Below are 19,029 nucleotides of genomic sequence, written 5' to 3' on the forward strand. Positions count from 1 at the left end.
GTATGAATGTACTTCATATTTCCTTTTTGGCACTCTATAAACATTTGAATTTCTTTTATATTTTTGTTATCATGAATAATATTCATGGAAACATGTGGGTGGCTCAGATTCCCAAACATCTGTTGAATCTTTATTTTTACTTCTCAACATATATGGAGAATTGGCTCTGCAAGATCAGACAGTTATGTGTGTTTTATTTAGAAACTTCCACATAGTTTAACACAGTGGTTACTCCCATCGACATTCCTAAAAGTGAACTGGGTTTAACAATACTTGGAGATTTTTAAATCATTTTTTTTTAACAGAATAATAATGGGTTGAAGGAAATGAGAAGGACTATAAGACCCTTGCAGCAAGTAACTACAGAACACTTCTTGCCCAACCAAAATATTTAATAAAATTTTAATTAGCACATTACTTTATCTTAAAACTGGTTACACTTTAATTATAAAGTACTTTTCTTCTCTCTAGCAAAACAACACAACCAAAAGCAAGTTAAAGAAGAGTTTGTTTTGACTAATGGTTTCAAAGGGCTAGAAGCTGGTAATGGTGGGAATGCTGGCCAGTTTTGTGTCCACTTGACACAAGTTAGTCATTTGGGAAAAGGAAACCTCAATGAAGAAAATTCCCTTATCAGATTGATTGGCCTGTGGAAAAGCCTATGGTACATCTTCCTGATTGATGCCCAGTCTACTGTGAGCAGTGCCACCCCTGGGATGGTGGTTCTTAGATGCAAAAAGCCGTGGGAAGCAAGTCAATAAACATCACTCCTCCAGGACTCCCTTAAAGAGTATATCAAAACCATTTGATATTTTGAGTTAAGAATCTCTAGTTCTGGGGCAGAAGAAGCAGCCATGATTAACAGAGATTAGTGTCTTTGAGATAAAATATTCTGGAGTATCCTCAGTGTCAGCACACAGAAACTGTGATCCAAAGGTCCAAGGCTGGCAGCTCAACTGCATAATGTATAAGATTAAGCCAGGTGGTACTGGTTTTGAAGGCATGAAGGGGTCATTGAGGCCTGGCACCAGGTGGCAGGGTCAGAGTCCCAAAGAAAGATGAAGAGAGGCTATTCATGAAGTTGCAGATCAGTTGCAGAGATCCTGGAATTTTGGAGATGCCTGTTCAAAGGAACAACCAACAAGGATAGCAGAAGCTGTGGAGGGCAGCTGTCCCAAACCTAGGAGACAAGCTGCATGTGCTATGAATAGCAGATCCAGAAAAGTATGGCTGTCCACGATGGCATGGTGACAGGAGCAGGAGGCTGAGAGAGCACATCTCAACTGCATAAAGAAGCATGGAGAACTAACTGGAAGTGGGATGAGGCAGTAAACTCTCAAAACCTTCCTCCAGTGATGGTCAGGGATTTAGAAAGAGCATGATTAGAAAACTGGTGTGACACCTGGGAAGATGATTTTGCATGAATTCCTAATGGTCTTAATAAATATCCCGGAGCCAGATATTGGGGTAAATGCTGAAAGATCAGAGGAAACAAAGGAACAAGCCATAGCCACTTCTCACCTATCCAACTCCATGAATCCTCTGACTGAATGCCTCTGAGTCCTCAGTGGAAAGGGCTCTAGGTCTCTTCTCCTCATGCCTTATATGCCTTTCTCTGCCCAGCCATTTCACTTCCTTCCTAGTGCTGGGATTAATAGCATGTATGCTTCCCAAATACTGCTAGCAAAGGCATGAGATTTCAAGTGCTGGGATTAAAGCTGTGTGCAACCATTGTCTGGCTCTGTTCCTCTCCTAGACTGAATCAATCTCATGTCATCCAGGGTGGCTTTGAACTCACAGAGATACAGATGGATATCTGACTCCCAAGTGCTAGAATTAAAGGTGTGTGCCACCCCAGCCTGGCCTCTATGTTTAATCTAGTGTCTGGCTCTGCCCTCTGATCCTCAGGCAAGCTTTGTTTGATACACAATATATCACCACAATATATGTGGACACATATCTCCAAATGGGTAAAGGACATGAAAATACACATGCCCCATGTGAATGCTTTTCAAAAGTTACTTAAGCAGAGGAAGGATTAAATAATCAAATAAGATGATCCAATCTGCAGTCAACCTCTTTCTCTAGCCCTTCTTACCTTTGTCCAGTTGGCCATTGAACAAAGTGGCCATGGTGGCAGTGATGGAGGGGTTATGCATGGATTTGACTACATAGACTTTCACTCACCAAGACTGACCTCGATATGGCTGCTTTTGAGTGCCATATCTGTCAGCAGCAGATGCCAAGCACCAATTGATGGTAATCAGAAAGTGAGTGACCCTTATGTTGACTACATTGAGCCACTCCTATTACAGAAAGGGCGGCACTTTTTCCTTATTGGAATTGATGCTTATTTTGGTTATGACATTTCATTTCCTGCACATAATGCTTCTGCCTAAACTACTATCAATAAATTATAGAACACCCTACCCTGGATCATGGTATTCCACACACTTCTGATCAAAGAACTCACAGCCAAAAAGTGCAGCAGTGGGCCCATGGTCTGGTATCCACTGGTGGTATCATGGTCCATACCACCCTGAAGTAGCCAGTTTCACAGAATGATGGGAGGGCCACTTAAGGATACAGTTACAGTGTCCTTTAAAAAGCAACAGTCTGGGCCAGGGGAGATACAGAAGGCTGTATATGTTTTGAATCAACATCCACTATATGGTGCTTTCTCCTATAGCCATGTCTCAAGGTCCAAGAATCAAGGGTTGGCAGTGGGAATGGTACCACTCACTATGACTCGTGACTCACTAGGAAAAAATTGATTCCTCTTCTCATTACTGTATTCTCTGATGACCCAGAAGTCTTGATGTTTATTTGTGCCAGGACAGATGTCCTACAATCTTCAGCAATGAAGATATCAGTCACATCTTCACAGAAAGAATGAAGGAAGACCTGCTGAGGTTCTTGCTAAGAGTGGGCAAAATACAGAATGGGTAGTAGAGGAAGGTAAATACCAGCTTAAGTCACATGATTAGTTTCAGAAATGAGAATTGCCAAGCATGTTTCTGTCCTACCCTATTATTTTAAGTACATATTGGTGCACATATACACATTTATTAAGTAGATAATTGCGTTTTCTTTCCTTTATTTCTTTACAATGTGATGTAGCATCATTTGAGAGCATATCATTGGTTAAATACTCTAAATCTATATTATCATATTTAACTTTATGATAATATAGATTTTTATATATATTGTATTTATATATATGGATATATATACATATACATAATATATATACATATTATATATATATATATTCATTTATAGCCATATGTATGTGGATTAGTGATGCCATGTTAGGCAGAATTGTGAACCTATTCATTTTTTTCTGGAAATAAAGCATGATATAAGGATATGTAATTGGAAGTCAAGTTGACAAAGGGTGGACTTGTGATGGCTAACCTTGGTTATCAATGTGACTGGATCTGCAATGAACTAAAATACAAGTCACTCAGCACTCTACTGGGGGGCTTTCTTGATCAGATTATTTGAAGTTCGAAGTCCTACCTAAATGTGGGCAGCACCTTCTGCTGGCAGACCAGATAAAGGGACTTGGAAACAAATGACACACTTGCCTCTTGTGTTTTTCCCTTCACTCTCACTGGCAAGTTGGTCTACTGTTTGGTTGCATGTTCATCCCCCAATATTAGAATGAACATGGACTGAAGACCAGAGGCACTCCAGGAATTCAGTGCCAGGGACTGTGGTGATGTTCATCCCAGTGAACCATGCAACTATCATGCTCTCAGCCTCTCCAGTGTGAGAACCTATTGTTGGGCTGCCCAGGCCCTCTTGTGTAAGCTAACCTAATAAAACCAATAATACATACATATACATATATGTGTACACACACACACACTTCTATCAGTTCTATTTCTCTAGAGAACTCTAATAAAATCTCTGATCCTTTTGGTACTCATAACTATCTATTATAAAAGATACCTGTATCCCCATGTTCTTTTTTTTTTTGACTGAAAAAGAAATATTAGGACAATGGAAAATATACTTCATTGATTTAGAATGATCTTAACTTGGGTGACTTCTTCAAAAACAAGACCAGCCATGAAGATGTATTTGAAGATGCTTTATCACAAATGCCTCCAAGTTGAAAACATTAGGGAACAAGAACAGTGTGGATGGGGAGAAAAGCTAAACATGGACATATTCTCAGCAGTATAAACCTGTAGGGGAGTAACTTGAGACTTCTTTTGCCTTTGTTTATGGAGTAGAATTTTTGTCCTGGTTGGAGGTGAGTTTGATCAATTCTCAGAGGTGTCTCTATTTAGAGGAGTGGTTTTCAACCTTCCTAATGCTGTGACCCTTTAATACAGTTCCTTATGTTGTGGTGACCCTCAACCATAAAATTATTTTCATTGCTACTTCATAACTGTAATTTTGTTACTGTTATAAATGGTAATGTCAATATTTGATATGCCATCCCTGTGTGGTTGCAACCCACAGGTTGAGAACCACTGATCTCCAGGAAAGAGTTTGAACTATTTAGCTGCCATGTGTAAGGTAGAATCTGACTTTTCCATTTGAACTATTTAGCTGCCATGTGTAAGGTAGAATCTGACTTTTCCATTTCTTCTGTGCAGGAGTATAAATCACGTTCTGGAAGCTTGGGACAGTGCTACAATAAAACAGTGTAGATATAAGCAGCTGTGATTCAGCACAAACTGGGGGTGTGCAGAAAAAAAAATTGTGCAAAGATGTAATAAGATATAACTAAGTACTACCATAGATGTTAAAAGATCTTAGGTACCCTGAGCATAGGAACAGACCAGCTAGAGCAGATGATGGGTGCTGGGGGAGAACAGTCCCATACTGTGAATAAAGTAAATAAAGAATTTTGTATCAAAACTTTATTTATTAAACAAAAAATGCACCATTGGAATAACATTTCTATAAAAAATGAATATGAGACTGTTCTACAGTGATTACAAAACCCCCTTTTCCTCATGTAGTAGTATACAAGTTCATGTGTAGAAACAGTCATCGTTTTTAAACCGTAAGCAAGCTTCCTTTCTCATAGAACAACATTTACACTTAAATATTGCAATCACTACTCTAATTTGGTTAACAATGCTAGAGGCTGACAATTCCAAGAAACTCTTTGTAGGCTCAAAACACCTTTTTATTAAAAAAAGCTGTTTTGTAACAACAAAGAGTTTCTTTTTTCCACTAAGGCTAGTTAAAGCTGTAGTGTACCCATTTCTACCAAATAAACATATCACTATCACACTAACAAGTTGAGTTGCAAAGCCCTTTGAGAAAATGAATAGCATTGATCTGCGAGATGCTATCCGCGTTATTTTAGGTTTGGTGTTATCTTCTTTGAAGCCCTAGAAAGGGAGAGGGTGGTAATGGTGGAACTTCAGTGAAGGCTTTGCCTGGCCTGGACATTTCCTCATGCTCAGCAGTGGACAGTCCATTTCTAAAGTGGTCCCTCTGAGATACAAAACACTGCAGCTTTAACAGCCATGCCTAGATCCCAACCATATCTCCCTTTGTATCATAAATTATCCAAAAAGAAGCCACTTCTAAATAATAAATTAAATATTACTTATAAAAAGTACCCCTCATACCCACCCACCCTTCCCCCAAACAAGCTGACAATTCACAAAGTTCAGAATTGTCAGGTTTACCCTACAATAATAAAAAACACATTTTTCCTCCTCTCCAACATTCCTTTCTTGCATCTGAAAATACACATCGAACACACAGTGAGATCCCTTGGCCCATGCCTCTGTATTTACGATTTCTTGTACAGTTTTGCTGTTGCTCTCCTATCAACAACAAGAACCACCACAACAAAACCATAAGATGGTAATGCACAAAGCTGAGAGCAAGAGAAAAATGCCCTTCAGAGTGTTGCTGGAAGTCTTCCTGTGAAAAGCTACCCAATGGCAGAAGGGGTTGGCCACATCAGAAGTTAAACTCATTTGCTGATATGGGCATAGTATTGTCTCCTATATAACATCATTGACAAGAAACAGAGCATTTCTTTTGCAAATCAAATCTTTCTGGAAGCAGTTTTTTGATTAACTAGGTAGACTGAGGCATGAGGACATGTACTTTCAGTTAGATGGGGTGTCACACAAAACACCTATCTGTGATTTTTCAAAGTATCCAATCTACTTTAAAAATGGGGACTAAAGTACAAAGCTCTTCTGAATAATATTAAAATGATCTTTGAAAGTCATTAGATAAATACAGATTATGAGGAGAACATTGCTTTAACTTTGACTTTGGAAAAGGGAGTTTGTATTTGAGCATGTGGTGGATGTTGCAGATCCTTAGAGCCCTGGGCTCTGTAGTCTTCAAATCATGGTAAGTAGGTATACCCAGGCCATGATACCAAATTTTGGCCTTGGGGATAGATTGTGATTACATAAAGAGAACTAGCTAAGAAAGGGAGAATATATACATATTCTCTGTATTACTGCTCTCCAACTTTTCAAAGTTCATATTACTTTTATTTTCTTCAAATTCATCTAAGACTTGGGGCTTTTCCATTTTCCTTTGTCTCGCTGACTGGAAATGAGCATTTCAAAACCACTAGAACTATGGGCTTCAGACAAAATTTTATGTAAAATGTCAGGCAGCCTTTTAAGTAATCTTTGGTTGGACTCACAGTTCACCTACCATGTCTGAGACACTGTGTTCCATTGGTGGGTAGCTTTAAGATTCTTATCTGAACAAAGTCTGGAGAAGGATCCAGGGAAGAGGAAAGAATCAACATCATCTCACAGCACAAACTCCAGGAGCAGGGTGGGGTTGGGGGAGGGTCTCAGAATGACCTGTGCTGCAGAGGTTGTTTATTGGGAAAGCCAGTGAATGGCAAGCTTTAGCTTTAAAATGCTGTCTTTATTCTTCTTTTTATAAAGGCCACCTTTGCAGAGCATGAAGCACAATCCTTATTTTCAACAGCCTTTATTTTTGAAGAAACCCAAACTATTATTACATCCAATCTCCAAAAGGAGTTACATCATTAATTTGACTTCTTTATTTCTGGGTTGTTCAACTGAGCATGTATTTAATAATAGCCAAAGTTAAAGCTGTATTGTTTAAATATTCTAGAAGATTATGGGTTTATTACATGGAGACAGCTATAAGCAGTTTCCCATTGAATATAAATCACTAAGAAATACTTAACTTTTGACTAGAGTGTTACAAAAATGGTTCTGTGTACACTCTGAGCTATCTCCATTTTTGTCAATTTAGACAAATGCAGAAATTTCTGGAGGAATGAAAATAGTTTTCTTCTCAAAATGAAATAGAAAAAAAAAATAGCAAAGTTCTTCAAGAGCAGGCTCTCGCTTTGCACTTCAGCATAGGGTATGGAAACCCAAGTCGTCCTGCCAAATTTGATTTTCTTCCTTTTCACAGAGAATTGATTCCTGGTGCAGAGATGCTGGTTACATGTGCAGCTTTGCCTTATGGGAGTCAAAGAGATTTAGAAGTTTAAAGAGTCTTGCATCCCGTGAGCTTGACTCAGAAGGAATCAAACCAAACTGCTTCATACCAGCCATACAGTCTTTCTTGTTAACGGAGACAAGGGAATTAAAATGTCACCTGGAAACCTGGGCAAGTATTTTGCACACACGTGATCACTGGAAGGGATTTGGGAACAAGAGTTCTGAGGAAGCCATGTTGAACTAATTGTACATTAAAATCACGAGGTTAATGATACCAGTCTCCTGAGTATGATAATATGACTTATTAGAATTACTAACTGATTAAATAAATTATTATATTAATTTATTGAAATTTTCAAGGGCGTGAGGCAGATATAGCTCCCACTGAAAATGGATAACATACTTTTAATGACTTTTAAAAATTACATTTCCTGAAATTATTGACTAAGCAGAAAGGCCTAGAATTTTCTGAAAATTCTAGTTGTCTTGACTGTCCAACTAGATTTTACAGAACAATATTCCATTATAACTCATTCCCTGAAATCTGAGGGTTGTAGCACACCCCACACTGAAACTTGAGTTGACACTCATGGGTATCAAATGCTTCCAAAAAGTGATTCCTCTTTGTGGAATCTAGAAAGAGGAGTATATTCTAGGATTTTGAGAAAGTTATGTGCACATTTTCCAGTTGATAATCATGGATTATTTTTTTCAAGTATTCAATGCTGTGTTAAGAAATGCTTTATTTCAGGTCAGTTGAGAGTTGTCTACCTAAGTGCCCACGACATCGAACCATTCTGTCCCATTAAATAACATCACAGAGCTCTTCGAAAGTACTTCCAGAAAAATCTCAGTAAATTGAACAAGCACTCTTGTTGAAGGAAACATTTTGCAAATGGACCAGACTTTCTAATGAACCATTTGAACAAGCCCTCTCTTTGACATCAGATTTCCTTCCCGACATAAAACTGTAAAAAAATAATCTGAATTATTATTTCTGTTACAGTGCCATTTTGCTCAAAATATTTCATTCAGGGATTCATATATAATTACCCACCTAATAAAAGGAGCTATTAGGTTGTAAAGATCCTATCCTTGCCATGCTCTTTTAAAATTATGACCTACTCAAGCTTGAAATCAAAGGCAGAGCTGAAAGGAATAATTCAGCTGAAACTCTCATTGGGTTTCAAGTCACCTAACTGATAAATATGCAAACTAGTTCCCTTTTGGCGACTCGGCTGCATAAATAGGGATTAACTCCAAATACAGCTGAAAATTCATAAACTAAAAGGGAATGCACAGAATGTTCTTAATTTCAGCTAGTTTCAAGCTGTAGATAACATGGCAATAGTTTAAGATTCTAGTCCACAGTTTAAGATGCTGCTTTGAAAAATACCTACAGGAGTTATGATGTGTCAGATGTCAAATGGCACTCACCCCTCTCTCCTCCTGGACTGTCTTAGGCATGGTATGAAAGGTTGCCTTGCCAACAGAGCCTGTGGTCAACATCCATTAATGTTGCCTTGCACAGCTCAGTGAAGATGCTATAGGCGGCAGTTACATCACTCAGGAAAAGATGCTCTTGGAAATGGTCTTTCATGCTCCTTTTCCTTCTTTTGAGCTTGCTCTCAGGAAGTCTACTATCTCCACAGAACGATACTGGGGACACAGGATGTAGAGTGCATGGAGCTGGCCATTTTACCTAAGGCTACTTGTCCTTAGGAGAAGTAGAGGGATGATGGGGGGAGGATTGTAGAATGTTTCTGGCCTAATGCCTGAAGAAGAAGCCTTAGTGAAACTCAGACAGGCCATCACAGTGTGGAATGGCACAGAAGCCACTCAAGTTGAAAAGTATCATATGACAAGCTTAAGTACACAATCACCATGTGTCTGAGAAGATTGCATATTGTACTCTCCTTCTAGAAAGGTACTGTTGTTGGCAGGATACCACCAGTTGAGGATTTTTAAGTTTCTATACTCTAGACATAAACGTTAATCAGGGATGGATTTACAAACACTTGCTAAAATTGGTAAAAATTGTATACCCACTCACTAATATTTGCCACTTGTGTGAGATGAATGAGTGAGCTATAAACAAGCATTCGCTGCCTTTTGCTTGTTCACTTGTTTACTTTTTCTGCTGCCAGGAAAACATCCAATCCTTTGGTGCTATGGAGTGAGGGAATTACCATGGATGCTTTGTAGTTTAAAAGGTGAAAATAAAAAGAGTGAGGGTTTTTTTTTTTTCTGATTTGCTATGGCATGGTACAGGCTGGAATAATGCACTTGTATTTTGTAAGACTGGACCTACACAGAAAAGGAAAGGTATCACTGAAAGAAAATGTAGGCATTAGTGATGACACCATGGTCACTGTAGTGACAAAGACCCAGAACTATGCCGGCAACTTCAGTCTTGACTTTTCAGTGAATATGCATCTTTGCTTTTGCTCAGGGACCTCATGGCCATCCTTGTCCAATTCCTGATGTCCATGTAGGATGGGATGCCGATTCCTTCTGAACTGCATCAGATGTTCCTTAACTGAGTGGTCCTGATGGTTGACCTGTACACTGGTTAGAGTTTATGGACACAGGTGTGCTGTTTATGGATAATTGGTATGCTGTAAAGTTCCCAGAAAATCTCAGTGCTTCGGCAATATGTGTCAAAAAGCTGAACCTGTGATGGCATTAAGTTGCTTCATTAGCCCTTCCAAGCTTGCCATTTGCTCACTCAAGTCATCCTGTTCATATACCTAAAAAGAGGACGAGAACAGAGTTAGTACTGTGTCTTGGGAGGCTCCTTCCATGAAGGATCCACTTATCATCTGGCCATTTCTTGGACCACTCATTATTCTTGAATTTGACATAGGGACCTATAGCCAGAATTGTGCTCAGAGTTTCTTTTAGCTGGATGAACTTGTGATAGAAAAATGAGCTAGCAAACAAATGATTGAATACTGCTTTTCTGGGACTCTATACCTTTAATAGAGAAAAGGCTTTAAAGTTAGAAATATCCCATTTTAAATCATATTCTACCAATTGATAGCTTTGTGGTAATGAACAAGTTAGTAGATTTCTCTGATATATAGTATTCCATTTCTACAAAATGATAATGGTGTCTCTTTCAAAGTTTATTCTGAGCATCCTGTGATGTACTTCCTGCATGTCACAGTTTCTGGCATGTGAGTCATTTTAAACACATTAGTTCATTTTCATTTTGATAGGTTATCTATAAATAGGTATCCAAATATCAACATCACCAGTTTTATATTTTTTTATAATATGGCATAGGCTGTAAGATTTGCATGGCAACTTGAAGGTTTCCCGACTGATGAGAAATGCGTAGATCATGACTTTTGCTTGTGAGTAGAAACAAAGTTTATGCACAAAGCCAGAGTGCTTTGCATAGGTGTGAAGGAACTCTTGCAGCATGATATGAATGCTGTACAAACTATGAGTCTGACCTGCACAACTCTTAGTGAATCCATTGCCTTTCATTCACTGTGAGAGACTTGTATGAGGTTATTTGCTGGTTCCAGGATTTCTACTTATCCAATATCCTCAGCTACTGGCCGTAGAACTTTTGATTTAATAAGGAGATGGTTTAAATATTTATATACTTGCTGTTTTTAGTCAGTCTTTTTAACTGTAAAATGGGACTAGCAAGCTTGCCTCAGTGAATATGTCCAACAGTTAAGGGCTGCCTGCTGGCAAGCAGTCAGTAAATAGCAACTCTCTCCCATTTTCTCCTTTCTTAAATGTAATTTTTTAAAAATGAATATAGATGAAATATTCTGAATTATTCTCAACTGTCCCTTTCAATCAGTTATATGATTGAAACAATGATTTGAATCATTATTTGTACTCCATGTAACCAAGAAGCATTCCTTATTACCACGGTCAGAGAGTCCTTCTAATCCTGCTAAGCCAGTGTCCATCATCCCCAGAGACCATCAGAAGAATTTGCGTTACAAGATCCTCACAAAACCTTGTCATCCATGGAAGAATGTTCCAGACAAATGGGCACATGGTATTAACCCATGATCTTCTTTTAGGAATATGAATACACTAATGCCTAGTGTGGCCATATACTATTCAAAGCTGACTAGGGATTGAAAAGTAGCCTGTTGTTTCAACACACTGTTTTATATAAAAAGAATGAAGTTGCAGTGAGATGATTACTTGATCAATAATTCTCCAACTCCCTTTCTTCCTTCCTTCCTTCCTTCCTTCCTTCCTTCCTTCCTTCCTTCCTTCCTTCTTTCCTTTATCCCTCCCTCCTTCCCTCCCCCTCTCTCTTTCTTTCTATCATTTTTATTTTCTTCTTCCCCCTCCCTTGCTCCCTCGTTCCCTTCCTCCCTTTCTTCCTTCCTTTTTTTTTCTTTTTCTGTTTCCTTTTTTGTTTTTGGTTTTTTTTTGTTTTTTTTTTTTGGTTTTTTTTGAGATAGGGTTTCACTATGTACTCCAGGATGGTCTGGAACTCTCTATGCAGGCCAGGTTGGCCTCAAACTAACAGAGTTCCATCTGCCTCTGACTTTTTAGAGCTGGGATTAAAGATGTGTGACAGCACACCTGGTTCTTGGTCAACCATTTTCAAATATGCTCTTTTGGTTGCTGGGTTATTTATCTGAATTTAGTTATTGGATTCTTGAATACAGTTAGTCCAAATTCAAATGTATTTCACATATAAGACACATATCTAATTCTGAATGCATAATGTAAAAATAAAATGAAAAATACTTTATTGACAGTTGTTTAATATTTATCAAGTAGTAATATAATACTTGGAAAATATTGGATTAAACACAAGACAGCATTAAATTACAGTTTATCTTTTTTTATGCTTTTAATATGGCTCCTAGAATATTTAAAATTATTCAGAGGGTCAGATTATTATTTTATAGGAAGATATTGATCTACATTTGCCCCATTTCTGCTTTTCTTTTCATTTATTTCTTATGGTTTTTAATACTATGTCCTTTGCTTTCACTATTTTCAATCACCCTTAAGGATAAAACAGGCCATTTGACACCAGAGTTAGAAATTATAATATAAGAAACACTTGGTAAATTTAGTATTTTGACCTAACTTGGCAAATGACCATAAATCACGTGACTAGACATATATTGAAATAGATAGTTGTATTCTGAAGAGAGGGCAGTAGGGGCCTTCATTTGTAATCTTATAGGTATATAAAGCAGATAATGTCCTTCTGCCACACATTCAGAAAAAAACACACATTACTGATTTCCTTGGTTGTTATGTGGTTACATTGCTTTATGGTTCAAAGTGTTTAAAATTTTTGATTCATGAAAATATATTATTTGTTATTCAAATGAAATAATCTTTTCATTTTGACAATCCAATTTCTGATGAACGTAATTTATCCTAGGAAATTGAGAGCTGCCTGACTTATCAGGGACTGATTGGACTCGCTCCTTTCATATTTGGATATCATGGAAGATTTATCACGGTAATATTTGCACACTTGGTGTAAGTCTCAGTTTGTGTATGAAGTAACAGAAACTAGTTGACAGTGGAAAATTTTCTTTTCACAGTCTGTGCTTAAAAAAATATTTAGTGAGATAGAAATCTAATCTTTTTTTTTTTTTTCATGTTTTCCCCTTTCCATTTCCTGGTAGTCAAGTTATCTGATACGTTAATTCTATAAATTTCTTTGAACTGTTTCCTCTTGAAAACTGTTCAGAAGTTACACTAACATTCCAAACAGCTGCCTTGAGGCAGTCTCCTTCTAATCTCTATCATAGTGCAGTTTTGATAGAAAAATTATTTGTTTTCCTCTCAAAATTTCTGTTTCCCCTTTACCATTGATTTTTCCCTTGAGTTTTCTCATTTATTCATATTTGACTTCTCTCCTTAGAACAGAAAATTTCTGTTCTTTAACTAATGAAACTTCCCTTTTTATTTTCTGTGTTTTTTATTAGCTTTCAAACTAGCATATTTACAAAACGTCTCTTCATCTAACCTTCCTTTTGGCTAGCCCTCACTTTTCCTTCTCCACTCCTCAATCTTCCAATCCCCATGGCCACGCTCAACACCTAGAGAACTGACCCACTTCATGTGACTTCATTATCCTCTCCTACTTATTTTTTTATCTTGGTTTGGAAGATTGGAGATTTCTATAGAGTGTTTTTAGGCAGCCTTCTATTTGGTTAAGTCTTTCAGTGCTCCTTGGTTTCTGTTGTCCAGCTTCCTTCATGCTTGAATATTTCTGCTCCTAGTATTCCCCTTCTCTGCTAATTTTCTTCTCTCGAATAACCACATTCATTTATTCACTTTGCATTTTCATCTCATTTCTATATTTTTTGCTGTGTTATGGATTTAGAAACAATGATAACTTCAGAAAATTCCTTAGAATATAGCTTCCAGTTAAATATCAGTTCAATGATGAGCACATAGTTTTGTTTCCAGGATTTCAAGATATTTTATAGTAGTCACAGGGTGTGTGTGTGTGTGTGTGTGTGTGTGTGTGTGTGTCTGTGTGTGTGTGTGTGTGTCTGTGTCTGTGTGTGTGTGTCTGTGTGTGTGTGTGTGTGTGTGTGTGTGTCTGTGTGTGTGTGTAGGTTCTTACATGCACAGACATTTATGGATATACACACATGTATGAAAACATGTTTGTATGTGATTATATGAACTCATAGACTAGTCAATCTTCTTGTATCTAAGGTTGCCCTTAAGTATAAATACATCTTTAATTTAACTGAGTCCCTGATATATATCCCCCCCCCCCCCCGCCCCGTAATGTTTTTCGCATCACTTTCAAGTGTAGGCAAGGTGGGACGACGATGGCCTGATATGACGATGAGTGCTTTAGATCACGGTACAGCATGACTCTAAACATTGGCTCTTACACTGGCTGGATCCTCTGTTGGCTTGTGACTCTCTTCAGACACTTCGGGGGCTGTTGGCACAGACACGGGAAGCAAAGGGGACCTTGCCTTTCCAGCCAGCCCAAGAGAGGCTGTTTTAACGTGAGTCTTGGGAAGAGTAGGTCCTGGAAGAGAAAACACAGGGTGATGTAAGTATTGTATAGAACACCAAGGAATAATGTCTGTCATATCAACCAAATCCAGCAGGCTGGCCTTGACTTGAGCATGTGCCTCATTCTGTGTGTAGTGATGGATCCTGACAAGCAGAGCAGGCTCATTTTATTTCCCCTGAATGGAAGACAGAGTGTGAGAAGGCCTTGTCGGATGAAGTGCTACGAGTCATAACTAATTTTAAGTGGATTCCAAATCAGGCAGGGAGTTCCAGACTTCTCATTACAATCTACAGATTATCAGGTGAGCTCATTATCTGCCAGGCTCTGGTTCAGGTTATTAAGAACTGTACAATAACTCCTAAATAAGCTCTAAATTATGTAAGAGATAAGGATGTGTGAGCTTAGAAGAAATGGCTGTTTGGTCTGTAAGGAAATACCAGATATTTTAGTAAAAGAAAGTCTTGTATGACTAACCTGAGAGAATTGTATTATTATCTATTGAACAAAAATGAAGTATTTTTTCCAGACCAAAATAAATTGTCAACAGAATATATTTTAATATTCATCAAAAACATGCAAGAAATTATTAAGTCTGTCGAATGACAGTTTTTATTTATTTTTTTATTTTTTTTGGTTTTTCGAGACAGGGTTTCTCTGTGTAGCTTTGCGCCTTTCCTGGAACTCACTTGGTAGTCCAGGCGGGCCTCGAACTCACAGAGATCCGCCTGGCTCTGCCTCCCGAGTGCTGGGATTGAAGGCGTGCGCCACCACCGCCCGGCTGACAGTTTTTATTAAACAAAGAATTAATTGCTTTTTATTTAGTATGAAATTTACCTTAAAAATTCCACTTAACTTACAGCAGTATTTATTTCTGCTTCATTGCTATCAACTTGCAATAAATGTTTATACAGATTTATTGAGTTGGCTAGCACATCTCAAAAAAACTAAAGAGTCACATCTTCTTAGCACTGAAACCAAGAGCTTTAGCACAAAAACTACAGGGTGTCAGAGAAGCCACAGTCATGAAGTTTCATCAACATGGGGCCTGTACAAGGAGGACACCAATAGACATGTAAGGAGGAGGGCAACAAGCTCCTGAGATAGACAAAGAGACAACTAAGGAACGCTGAGAGTAGGAGAGACAGTCTTCTCCAGGGAAGAGCACACCAACTGGTTATCTGTGGGCTGATTCATCCCTAACTGGCTTGAGGGCCAGAAGGCCCAAACAAGTAAAAAAGATACCTTCTGAGACCCAGCCTGGGTCTGCCTAATGGTCTTAGCAACAGCAGCTGAAACAAGATCTGGAGATGACCTGGACCAATGAGAGGCAGCATGTCACACCAACAGATGCATATTCATCAGACCTTCCCCCAGGGTGGGGTGGAGGTAAGGCTTGCCTCTTCCTGAATAAACTGAGCTTGTTGTTTTGACATTCTCCTGGAGTGTGTGGTTTGACTCTGCACCTACTTGGCCCCCGCCCCCAAAGGGAACAACAGCAAGGACCCTGCTACAGTTATCCAGTACTAAATGGTCAGCCCTGAAAAGCTATACATGTAACATTCTACACATTGAGAAGGTTGTATTTTTATATTTAGGATACACATTCACACGCATGAGCACATACATGTGCATGTGTGTGCACACACATGCACATACTCATATACAATCACACACATATATATCAACGAGGGTACATGGCAGAGGTTGGAGGGATGGAGGGGAAAGGAGAAAATGATGTAATTATATTATAATCTCAAAAACCAAACAAACTTAAAAACTTTAAAGAAAAGGTGTAAAAGCTTGCTTCTGCTCCCTTCTACCACAAATAACGACACTTTAGTTATTTGTTCTACTGATCTTAGTGGGGTACTATAGTCTTTGAAACAAACTCCTATTTTAATAAACATACCAGAGTTAGCTCATTAACTGGGTTAATGCATCTGTGACCAGAAAAAAAGGATCATTTTATTTGAAACAATGTAAATACTCAAATAAATGATCTGTTAAAAGTCACTATGAAGGATAAATTTGAATATGAATCTATTTTCCTTTGTCATGACCCAACATGCAGTTCCTTTCCAATTTCTTTTTATTACTAAACATCAGTATCTAAGTGTGTAACTAGACACAGAAACCCTGCATATTCTACTGTTGCTGGTTATGCAATCTCTTGATTCTCTAAACCTATCCAGTCTTGTTTATCTGTAGAATGGTAATGATAAGAGTGATTATTAAATGAGATTACATATTTAAAGTGGTTGAGGATGGGGAGATGCTCAGTCTATAAAATTCTTGCCTTTTAAGCATGAGTTTCTGAGTTCGAGTTCCAGTACACATGTAAACAGTATGGTTGATATAACATGCACTTGAGGCACAGCACAAATGTAAACAGCATGGTCGAGAGTGCACTTAAGCCATAGAACACATATAAACAGTATGGTTGATTGAGAATGCACTTGTAATTCCAATGCATGTGTGTGTGTGTGTGTGTGTGTGTGTGTGTGTGTGTGTGTGTGTGTATACATGCTTGTGGAAGCCAGAGCAGAAATCAGTTATCATTCACTCATCAGACATAGTTCACCTTTTCTAAGCAAGTTGGAGGCTGAGATATGAAGGGAGCGTAAGTTCAAAGCCAACCTGATTACATAGCATGGTTCTGTCTCAAGCAACATGTACCCTACCCCCTCTCCTCAGGTACATACACAGAAAATCTAAGAATTATGCCATCAAAATATGAAACAAACAAACAAATAAAAAGACCAAAATAAATGAACAAAAAGCCCAAGCAAACTAATGACAGTTCCAAAAAAAAGTGCATTGTTGAACTGAAGAATGAATGCTTCTGTTGAATTTCTGTTTTGAGTTACCTTCTCTGAATTGTGCTCATTTATCCTCCTAGAAAGGTTTCCAGGTTCTGGGTAAATCTGAGTTCAGCTTTTTTCTCACAAAGGCAGTACCCTCACCTTGCAGGGTTACCTTTTATACCTTCCTACTTCAGCAGAGCAAAAGCATCCTAATGACTCTTCTCTCTATGGACTTACTTGTGCATATTTATCTGTTTTTAATCTAGCCTTCCTAGATGATGGAAACAGATTTCTTTTTATTTTTAAGGTTTTCCAAATGTTTTAAATAAACTTAAACTAAGTCTGTGAACTTTACCAAATACATGTGATATGCTCAGTACACACCGGAAAGCAGTTCTCTTTAATGTAGGTATTTACAAAGAAAATGTAAATATGTATCTGAGAAATGAAAGGGCATTGGTGAAGCTTATCATGAAGGAAATTATAGCAGGGTTGTTTCTTGCTTTGTAAGAGAAAACATACAAAATAAATATTATTTTAGAATTTACTAGACTTGTTCATATGATCCTTAATATTTATCTTGGTACATTTTTGACAGTTTTGTATGTAGAGAAAATGTGATGCTTAGGCACAGCTTACCATTATCGCTACAGCAATCCTCTCAGATACATTTATTTTCTCCCTAACATATGGGCAGATGCTTCATGTACTATACTCCATTTGCCATATTAATATATTACACTACAACACTGGTGTGCTTAACGACTACCTTAATTCAATCTCATTAAAAAAAATGAAGATCATTATGGTAAGTGATTGTCTCTGGTGATGAGATGACAATTATTTATTCTTTCAGAATGTACTGAATGTTATGCAATGACAAGACACTATGAGCTTTCCACCAGGGTTCTCAGAAATTCTTGGATCCAGACCACAGGGAGGATGTCAGTTGGAACACACTTCCTTTTCTGAAATACTATGCACAGCATCACCAATGTTAGGAACTCTGGAACCTCAGTGGGGCCTGGATTCCATCCAGTGACCTTCTTTATTTGTTTTGCTGAAAGGACCCTGAGGACCCTGGAAACAGAGACACTGAGGGAGAACTAATCTCCACAAAATTTATATAGGCAACAAATTTGAGCAGTCCTCTAGAGATTACTATTGGCAGTACTTGACTGTACAATTGGTGGCCTTAAATGCTATTTCTTTCCATATGATGAAGAAAAAGGGAAAGATACATGTATAGGAGAAATTTGCCAGGAGTGGTTTATTAACAGCCAATTAGAGAATGCTGGTGTCAAACTGTTCTTTAGCAAAGAGGAAATGTTGTAAATCAGAGATTTCTATGAGAACTTTTGTGCTGAGAAGCTGATCCTATTCTCCCGAGTGTGCACTAATTCTGTGCTTATGCTCCAGCTCTATTTGCACAGATTTAGCATTTTCTTCTTTGAACCTCAGATATTTGAAGTTGGACACCAGAAACCCGAGTCCCCAAAAGCTCACCAAGCTGTACTTTACCCTTTACTGAAGTATTTGAAGCTCACTGAGCAATTGTGTTCTGACTTGATTTTCTGGTTTATATCCCCAGTATTCTATGGGACTACAAGTCAGAAGTAATTCTTTACTGTGTATCTTTCAACTTACCAGTCACCTTCCCCGAGGGCAACATTCTGACCCCATCTTCGGCAGCATCGGAACCAGACATACATCTTTATATAAAATAACTAGTCTTGTGCCATGTACCATTTTGAAGTGAAAAAGGAGTGCAGCCTTTTGGCATTAGTGT

At 38.1% G+C, this 19,029-nt stretch overlaps 1 protein-coding gene across 2 annotated transcripts in view; it reads right to left on the reverse strand.

Moving 5' to 3' along the window:
• Positions 1–4,865: 4,865 nt before the first annotated feature.
• Dcc (DCC netrin 1 receptor) overlaps positions 4,866–19,029 on the reverse strand; it is a 1,164,132-nt gene continuing 1,149,968 nt past the window's right edge. For both annotated transcript variants that reach the window (XM_052742483.1, XM_052742484.1), the window contains exons 28-29: positions 14,306–14,448; positions 4,866–10,186 (exon numbers count right to left, since the gene is read on the reverse strand). In XM_052742483.1, coding sequence (XP_052598443.1) covers positions 10,097–10,186; positions 14,306–14,448 — 233 coding nt within the window. In that variant the 3' untranslated portion in view covers positions 4,866–10,096. The remainder of the gene's footprint in view (positions 10,187–14,305; positions 14,449–19,029) is intronic.

The sequence above is a fragment of the Peromyscus californicus genome, unplaced genomic scaffold (genome assembly GCF_007827085.1).
Source record: "Peromyscus californicus insignis strain IS unplaced genomic scaffold, ASM782708v3 Scaffold_17__1_contigs__length_78620276, whole genome shotgun sequence".
NCBI classification, from domain to species: Eukaryota; Metazoa; Chordata; class Mammalia; order Rodentia; family Cricetidae; genus Peromyscus; species Peromyscus californicus.